Genomic DNA, 10,074 nt, shown 5'->3' with positions numbered 1-10,074 from the left:
CATTGTGTACATGGAAGAATTAAGTGAATATTAAAGGGAAATTATTTTCAAACGCATGGCAATAGAAATAGTCTATGGTCGCAGCCTTATAATAATAATGATAATAACAATAATATTTTGCAGTTAAAAGCAAATGTAATGAAGAAAAACAACAGGAAACAAATACAATCAATTTGAAGATCACTCAGCATTAGAGCACGAATACAAAAATAAAATGTAGTACAGATGAAAACCTGAGATAAGATAAAACATTGAAGGACAGTACAGTACTTCTATGGTGGGATTAAATACGCTTGCACTGTGTTTGTGTGCGTTGATCAGTTGATACAATGGGGAAAAGGCGAGAGATAAATGAGCTCAGTGTAAATCCGATGGTTCTGGAGTTCAACTAAACTTGTTTCACAGAGTTGAGATATGACTTCATTGGGGGCAATTGTCCAATAAAGCCGCTTCCTGCCACTCCGGCTCTGAACATTTGTACACCGTGTGACTCTCCTCATGTTTAACTACATTATTAAAGCCGCTCTTCGGGGACATGTCTCCGCTCTTCCTCCGCAGCCCTCCTGCTCCTCTGCTCGGGCTCTCACACGCGCCGGCTCCCTGCGCATGTTCCGGATAATGAGCCGTGTTTTCATCCGACCGGTCCCCCACATTCCTGCGGAACCTGAACGTCACACGGGGCGGAGACGCGTTCACTGCCCCTCCCCCCAAACCACGAGGCTCCGGTGTTGACAGGCCAATCACCGCCCCCCCCGGGCACCGAGCGCTCACTTCAGCCCCGACCCCAGCTCCGCTCCGCGGCCGCACAAAGCCTCCTCTCTCCCCGGCTGTAATATCTGTGAACGCCCGCCGGTCAAACCCAGCGCCCGGGAGAAGAGACGGTCGTTATCGCGGCGACCCCCCTCCCGCCATTTAAAGCTTTTTATTCGGGGCTCACAAAGGATTAGCGGCCGTGCGGGAATTCCGCCCTCACGGAGCTCAGCGGCCAGACCCCGCCTCTCCTTCATTTGTCAACAAAGGGGTTTGACAAGCCCGGAGAAGCCCTGCCTCCATGTTCCCATAAAAGGATGATTTGGCCATACACGGCCGACAACCGAGCCGTGGGCAGCCGCTTTCCCTTCCACATCCACGTTCATATGCTGCGTTGACTTCCTCCGTCGCCGTTAAAGCGGAGCTATCATGGCGGAGCGCGCACAGCAGCCCCCGGCCAAGCGGCTCTGCTGTCGACCGGGATACGGCGCAACATGTAGGCAAGGCCAGCGGGCCGCGTGGGCGCAGTGCTGCGGCTCCGCAGCCGCTCAGGGCGACTCGAGCAAAACCCAGAACCCGGAGACTCTGCTGGACATCGCGGCGCGGAGAGTCGCGGAGAAGTGGCCGTTCCAGCGGGTCGAGGAGCGCTTCGAGAGGATCCCGGAGCCCGTCCAGCGGCGGATCGTGTACTGGTCCTTCCCGAGGAGCGAACGGGAGATCTGTATGTACTCGTCGTTCAGCACGGGCGGGGAGGAGACCGGGAGTAGCGGGAGAGCGGCGACGACACGCGGCTGCCGTTCCGACGGGGCATCGGTCTGCTGGAGAGCGGCTGCGTGGACAACGTACTGCAAGTCGGGAGTGATGCGACGGAGCCGGCGAACAGAGTGCAAATACAAGGGTACACGTCTTTAAACCACCCAGAAAACAAACAACTCGGGCTGAGTTCGATCTCATTTGTGTGGACGACGAGAGGAACGTAGGCGGATGAAGTGACAGGCTGTGACAACAAAGGGTGAAGCGGTCAGGCGACAGACACACAGAGGCTACAATGGGGCTTTAAATCTGCTGGGTGCATGAATGGCAATGTGTGACTGGGCATTTAAATCCTGTTTTGCTCGGGGGCAGTTTGAATGTGAAATGCAGGGAGGCTGCAAAGCTCCAGATCCACTAATTGCGTAGAAAATGAAGCTTGCGGCTTCAAAGAGAACAGGAATCCCCACCACTGACCCGAACCCAGCACCATCCACCGAGAAACCACCAGAGAAAGAGGATAAATACACTCATCCACTGTCCGCTGCTGCTTTACAGGCGACAATGTGAAATACAACCACGCCGGTCTGTGACACAAAAGTCCCAAAGATTTGAGGAAGCTGCTATAGCATTAGAAAGCACCTAAAACTACCCAATGTGTCTTTTACTCCTGATATCAAATTGATTCAAAAAATTGCATTTGGATGTGGTTTTTGTATTTAATGTTCCGATTCATCCCTGATCTGCTGAATTCATTGCATCCACAATCCACAGTAGCACACAGTATGACCTTTAAAAAAAAAAAAAAAAAAAAAAAAAATCAGTGTGAACATGATTACATAAAACTATTGAGTAATAAGGGAAGTGCCCAGCGTTGGGTTGGGTCTCAACTGACACACATTAGTTTTGAATGAGTTGCTCTGTGTGGCACGGCCGAGGTGCTGTTGAATGATAATTGTATGGGCACATTGTGTGTTTTGTCTGCCTGCGTGGAGTTTGATCTGTTGTGCTCCGCTGCTCTGCAGCTAGGAGCTAATAAATGTGAGCTGCTGAAATGAAGAGGAGTCAAATATGGAGTCTCACATTATTGTTGTAATATATTTAGACCAAGTGGAGCTCCAGTATGTTATTAGTGGAATGGTTTTCTTTAAGTCCAGAATAACAGTAACCGGACTGAATTCACTCTGTTTTTCTGGAGGCTAAATTGGGAGCAGACCATCAGAGTTGGCACGTCTCCGTGGTTACAACCCTTTCTGATGGCAGGCGTGGATGAACAGGAACAGACACTTGTGTGCTGAGTTGACAGTTCAACTTTTACAACACCAACAACATGAATCAGTGACTCAGCGACATTTGATTCAATGTCATTTAGTGGCAGCCCCCTGCACCCCCCCCCCCCCCCCCCCCCCCCCCCCCCCCCCCCCCCCCCCCCCCCCCCCCCCCCCCCCCCCCCCCCCCCCCCCCCCCCCCCCCCCCCCCCCCCCCCCCCCCCCCCCCCCCCCCCCCCCCCCCCCCCCCCCCCCCCCCCCCCCCCCCCCCCCCCCTCTCTCCATCCCCTATTTTTCGGTGCTTTAAAAGAGCACAGCCCTCTTTGAGATTTTAATCACTCGGCACACATATCAAATACCCAGCATTCCTATTGTGAATTTGGCACTTTGTTCCTATTTTCATGTTCATTTGTGTCTTTCAAGCTTCCTGTTGCCTCCAATAGGAAGGCAAACAAAAGCATCTTTTCACTCCCTTGTTAAGTAGAGGAGATTTGGAAGGAGGAAGCGTATTGAGCTCGACGGTTCTTTTTAAATGGGCCACGATTCACGCCAGGCTGCAGCCAATTGGTTCAGGTTTTTTTTTGTGTGTGTATCTATAATTGAAAAGAGAAAAGAAGAAAAAAAAAGCCGACCGAGTGTGCTTGGCAGCGAGAGAAGCAGATGTGGTGTTGAATTGAAGAGATAGCTCACTTTAATGAAGACAGGCTTGAGTTTGGAGCCTTTATCAGTGCGTGGTCAGCCGGGAGTCTTTGAGCGTGTTGCGGTCTGTCACCTGTGAGTTCAGCGGGCCCTCAGAACACCTTCTCAGAGGGGACTGTAATCCCATTACTCTGCATGGTTAATTTGAATGGTAATGCAATCTGAGCACATGAGTTTCTGGATGACCCGCCCCTCTTTCCAACCACTTTTAAATGCAGGAGGTTCATGTGGGCTTTGTGTACTCACTGAAGGGCCACGGGGAAAACACACACACACACACACACACACACACACACACACACACACACACACACACACACACACACACAAACCTCTGTCCTGCCAAAGTGAGAGGCCTTTAATATATTCCCACATATTGGGAAATGTTTCTGTTGGGAAGAAACTGAATCTGGGTTGTTATTCCACAGAATGAGGGGGGTGGGCATGCTTACAAAGAGGAATAACAGTAGTACACACACAGACACACACACACACACACACACACACACATGCACACAGGGAGGGTTTCTTGGCTGATTGCACTCCAGCCTGGAATTTGCTGGAAAAATAGAGCCAAGAAGTGATAAATAAAAGATGTAATCTCCCCACGTGTGGGCTGTACCAGAGCAGGGAGGTTTTCTCGTTGCAGACCTTGAGGAAATGAATTGGCACACATTGGCTGTGTGGACTGTCCACAGCAAACCCTCGCTGTTAATCAGCGCAAAGATAAAATAAGCTATCTTTCCCATTGCAAGAGAAAATACTGCAGCTTCTTGAGTTTAGACTTGAGGGCTTCTTCATTCCCATGGTTGGAGCCAGTGTCATAGTTTGTGGCGATGTAATTGAACCAAGAGCTTGATAAAGCTTTTCCACCGACACCAAACAATAACGAAAGTGTTTATTTGCTGCAGAGATATTTGTCCAATATTTGGCTTTCTGGTGATTTAACCCCCCCCCCCCCCCCCCCCCCAAATGTCAATAATTTAATGTTTCCAGCTTTTTAAATGTAAGAATAAGCTTCATTTCTTTGTCTTGATAGTAAAGCGAGTATTTTGGGTTAAAAAGAAAAAATTCAAAGAGACAGAAAAAAGGTCAAATGTTGGTTTTGCAGTTTTATCTGTTGCTGAAAATTTCATTATTCCCTTATAACTGGATAAATGCAACCATTTATAACCTTATAAATGGTTGCCATCAGTGGTTTAATTGGCTGTAACTTTTAATTGAAAGTAAGAATTCTAGGTCAAGGACCTTACACATCAAATTTCCCTGAATAATTAATAAAGTGAGATTACATTATTCTGTTTTTATTTTGTATATGCAATCAAATCCTGTAGCTGTGGCAGTAAAATATTCATGGCTCATAAAAGACAGGGTGGAGGAAAAACGTGTGAACTTCAGGGTGCAATTAATTCAGGTTCAAAAAGAGAATGTGTAAGTAAAAAAAAACAAGGGAGTTTTACAGTGTCCAAACCAAACTAGATCTTCACTAAACAAAGCTCAGACGGCACCTTATTGAAACTTATTCAACAGCATCCATATTAAGTCCTCGGAGGAAGACCAGTCACTTTGCTGTGAGCTTCATGCAGAGTAGCAGCTTTCATCTAATTCAGTTTGCACTTGAGGGTCATGAAGCAGAAATCTCTGTTTGCAGAAACCGGTGCCAAGATCCCTTGATGTCAGGGAAAAGATAAACACAGCATATTATAATTGGCTTTATACAATAATTAGAGCTTAGCAGCTTTTAACCACCACAACACTGTGTCTGAGGTACAAAGATACGTTCAGCCAAAAAGACTTCTTCCAACTATACCATCACAAAACTTCCTCCATGCACTGACATGTTGAATAGGGACTATACCTTCATTTGATCTGTCTCTAAGATTTAAAGAATAATTTTTTTGACATCTGTTGTTAATTCTTTCAAAAGCTACATACCATTTCTTTCTCCCAATGATGAGTCCAGAACCTCCCACATCATTAATTAAATCATTGAAATCAAAGAAAAACAGCATATCCTCAAAATTATGAAGTACATTGTATAATATTACTTGTTGCCCTGGATCTAAGACACGAGTCTAGTGTTGCGGTCACTATTAGAGGCCTTACTATTTATAATTCTTTTGACAATTTGTTTTTACTGTGGCACTAGAAAGGTTAAGAACCACTTTCTCACACTGCAGAAAGAGTCTGTACCTCAGTCCTCGATGACGGAAGCCCGTCTCCATCTCTGCGTTAGGATGTTGACGTGTAGGTTTGAGCTGAAGTATAGGCTTCAGCTACAAGTTGAAGTATAGGCTGCAGTGTTTATGTGCACTGAGCATGGTTATTTCAGTAGGAGAAGCTGCATGCGTTCAGACAAAACAACTTCATAACAGAGGGGGCAGAGATGTAAAGTAATGTACACCGTCACATTTACCGTAGCAATGAAATGCATGGTTTCTGTATGTGGTGGGAAACAAGTGCTGTAATGTGTTTGTTGCCCGAGCTCCTCGGTCATTAGGTCACATTTTACCTGCCTGCACTCTACATGAGGTCAAGTTCAAGGTTTTTCACACTTTATCTGATGCTTCATCTGTTCTTCCATCTGCTGTATAAGGTGAAGAGTCACTGGAATATCAATGCTGCTAATCTTCTGTGTTTGTAGTCGATGAAATCCTCCCCCCCCTTCTCTTTTCCTGAACAGCAGTGAAAGCACCTCAAGACAGAGGACGGTTGCAACTAAGGATTATTTTCAATATCATTTCATCGGCTCATTTTTTTCTTCGTTAGTGGATCAATCATTTGGTTTAAAGATGTCAAACACTTTCCCAGAGTCTGAGATGATCTTCAAACGTCTTTGTTTAGTCCAAGATGTTCAGTTTGTAATTAAAGAAGAATTGGTACATTTAGAACCATAACAGAGGCCGTAGCATAGCATTTTTTTTTTTGCTTGAATGAGAATATAACTTAATTAATTATCAAAATGGATGCAGGTTGAGCTCTAATGTGAACACAATACAGCACTTACAATGACCGAAGAACATTTAGAAAACGTTGATTTTCTTTCACAGTAAATCTATTAAGGGCTGTAACATGAGATTTTTTCATTATAGATTAATTTGCTAATTATTTTCTATTCTATGAAATTAAAAACTGTGAAAAATGTCCATTATAATTGACCGCTGCCCTTAAAATGTGTTATTTCATTCAGAAAGTTAGCAAATTCTAAGGTGACACTGGAGAACAGTTGGTCCTTTTTTGTGTGAAAAATGGAGCTGAATTTATTTTCAGTATCTAAAGTGCACATCTTAACGAGGCTCATTTCGTGTTTTGAAAAAACTCAGTCATATCTTAGCAAACTGACATATTAGACATATTCATAGATTAACAGTGATTTAAACTTGCTGAAGATAATGCTATCGCTACTGTCCACCATGATGTGTGTGTGTGTGTGTGTGTGTGGTTGTGTGTGCGTGTGTGTGGTGTGTGTGTGGCGTGTGTGTGTGTGGTGTGTGTGTGTGTGTGTGTGTGTGGTGTGTGTGTGTGTGTGTGTGTGTGTGTGTGTTTTAATGGTTAACATCAGTATTACAAGCCTTTTGTTCACTTTAGTGCAGAATTTGAGACCCTGTGGTCAGGTCTGTCACTGGCCTGTTGCTTCACACACACAGGGCTGATAGGGAGTGGTAGTCTGCGGCACGTCCACCAAGATCTAATGTGTCTGTAGTTTTCCTCACGTCCCATCATGTGATATTCAAGAAGTGCCCCACTCTGTCTCTGTGGTAAGATGTGAGGTTGGGTTTGCCGGGAGCGTTGCATAGTTTCACCACACAGTGAAATCTCACCAGGTCTCTCTGGTGCACTTCTGTCATCACTGGAATGAGACCAACTAGAGTCCAGGCAAAACTTCACCTGTTCTGCTCCGTTAAAGGACGTTGTGGCTCAGCGATCGTCCAATGAGGTGCGGCGTCCAAAGACAAGTGTTAACTCCCTCTGCAGTCAGCATTACGACCTCCTGGCTTTCAGTGGGAAGAAATACTTAACTGTAAAAGTATTAATGCTTGAGTCCTCCATTCAAAATCTTTATTAAGTGAGAAGTACACAAGTGTGAGGATAAGTGTGCTTAAAGTATCAAAAGTAAAACTGCTCCTCTTGGAGTAAAATCTCCTTTGTGACTGTTATGTTATTATATTTGACATTAGATTATACTGATGTATCAGTGTGCAATTATAATTTTACTGCTGCTAGATGAAGGCAGTATAAACTACTTTATACGCAGTTCACTGTGTCCATCCAGTGGGTCGCAACCAAGGGCTGGAGCCCTTCCAAAGGGTCACCAGATAAATCTGAGGGCTCACGAGAGGAAGGAGGAGAAAACAAAGTTCTGATGCGCAAATGTGTATTTTTGGTGCAGCTGCTGTCAACTCAGGGACGTCTGAAACATGATAAGGAGCCTCAAGGCACAAAGATAAGCAAATACTGGTTTATGATTTGACTGTGGTTTTTATGTTTTGTTATGTAAAATTGTAATCTGAAAAGTAAATCCAGCCAACAGATAAATGAAGTATAAACTATATATTTACATCCGAACTGTAGAAGTAGATGTAGAACTGTATTAACTAGCATAAAATGGAAATGCTGATTTGTTGCTATAGTTTCAGCTCTTGACATATGAGTCAAAAAAGAGTTGGGTGGTGTTTTGAGTTTGTTGTGGGGACCGGTCAGGGGCATGATTTGCAAAATAGTCAGACATTTCATACTAAAACCTCATTCAGAGAAGAAGAAATCCCTCTTTGACACACTGCTACTTGTTTTATCTTGGCTGGTCGGAGTCATTCTGTTCAGAATTACTCTGTTAAATTATATGATTTGGTTTCAGTATGTGAATAAACAGAAAATGTAATTGTTAACTATATTGAGAATCGAGTTAAAATGCCGGACGTTGTCTGCATGGTTCCAGCTTTCCAGATATTAGGACATGCTTATTGTCCTTGGTTTTATTTAGATTTAGGATTGATGGTCAGGAAAACCAGACAGTTTGGGCAGATTTAAACTTGAGTTTTTTCTTTTTACTATTTTGTGTTATTTGGATAAAATGATGATTTTATCATGCTGAAAGATTATCAATCATGCGTCCCTTTTTCAGACAAAATATCAAATAGTCTGGTCCAGCTTCTAAAATGTGAGGAGTGCTGCTTTTCTCCATTATATAATTTAAAAAGTGAATATTTTGGGGTTTAGGACAGTTGGTTGGTCAAAACACCCAATGGAAAGATGTGATATTGAGTATTAGGAACTTATTATCCTAATTCATCATCACAATTCTGTGAGAAACAAACATTAAGATCCTCTGTCAATATCAAAGTTTCATATGGGCAGCTTGTACTGATGTTGTAAACATATCAAAGCATTAATTTGTGCACACACACACACACACACACACACAGATGCTTACATGTAGCCCCAGGCGTCTTGTACACACTGATTACTGCCGGCTAGCTCTCTCATCTGCAATTTTATGAAGAATCAATGAATCGGCAGGAGGAATGCAGGAATGCTGAGGGGACGTGTGCACATGCACACAGACACCGGTGCTCAGGGCTTTTAGGCTGTTGATCAGCATTAATGGTGTATGCATAGCACCTCAATATGCTTTCTGCTCTGCAAGATCGATTTTTATTGGAGCAACATCGGGCGATTGCTTTGATGCAAATGCCTGCATGAGGCCAGCCCCTGGCTACCCTGCCACTTTGAAGTACGGTTTTACACTACATTGAGCATATTTGAATAAATTAAAAGCGAAGAAAGAGAGATTGTAACAGAGGCACTAGTTGTGTATATGTCCTTCAGCTGAATCAGTTTTCCTGTTGTTGTTGCTGGTTTGAAGTCTTGGAGTCCTTCCCAGGTATTTCCAGGTCAGCGACGGACACCACATGGAATTTAGATGATTTTTCTTTTTCATTTCTGCATTTCTAAACGTTTTCAGGGGACTATTTTCAGTGACAGATTAATCCACATTTGGTTCTCTAGTGAGTATCTGAGACAGCAGGACATGCGTGGCACGGGGTGCAAATAAAGGGTGTTTTTGTTCATGATGATTGCAGCATAAACAATTATTTGAACGACAGAAAATGAATTGATAATTGATAGCTTCCTTTTATTTTTCAAGCAAAAATGCCAAAATGTTTCAAGACCCTTTATCTGTCCGATAAATGTGTTGACAATTGTTGGGTTTTGGACTCAATGCGAACAGCACCTAGAAGTAAAAACATTTTCAACAGTCAGCACGTAACATCGCTTATCAAAGTAATTGTTAGTTGCAGCCTTGATGAAGGGCAACGTCTCCCAGTGTCACTGTTACACTTGTTTGTACAATGGAGCTCTATGGTACTGAGGAATAAGACCTATAGGCTTTGCAACACACAGTCTGCGTTAGTTGGATATAGTCAGTGTTTGATTTGTTGAAGGTAACAAACAACCACCAGTGGCCAAGTTTGTATTCTTTAAGGGTCGGGCTGTAGCTAGTCTCCCACCAAACCTGCTCCCATATGGTTTCTTTCTTTCCACATCCATCCACGTCTCCCTGATCTGTATTCCTCTGCTGCGTCCCCATTAACCTTCAACTGGAGGG

At 44.1% G+C, this 10,074-nt stretch overlaps 1 protein-coding gene across 1 annotated transcript in view; it reads left to right on the top strand.

Annotated features, from left to right (window-relative positions):
- The first annotated feature begins 765 nt into the window (after positions 1 to 765).
- LOC117771842 (zinc finger SWIM domain-containing protein 6-like) overlaps positions 766 to 10,074 on the top strand; it is a 23,992-nt gene continuing 14,683 nt past the window's right edge. Inside the window, exon 1 of the mRNA XM_034602646.1 lies at positions 766 to 1,605. Within this exon, the coding sequence (XP_034458537.1) occupies positions 1,180 to 1,605 (426 nt within the window). The 5' untranslated portion in view covers positions 766 to 1,179. The remainder of the gene's footprint in view (positions 1,606 to 10,074) is intronic.

The sequence above is a fragment of the Hippoglossus hippoglossus genome, chromosome 12, assembly GCF_009819705.1.
Source record: "Hippoglossus hippoglossus isolate fHipHip1 chromosome 12, fHipHip1.pri, whole genome shotgun sequence".
NCBI lineage: Eukaryota > Metazoa > Chordata > Actinopteri > Pleuronectiformes > Pleuronectidae > Hippoglossus > Hippoglossus hippoglossus.
This window is presented reverse-complemented; position numbering and strand designations above follow the sequence as displayed.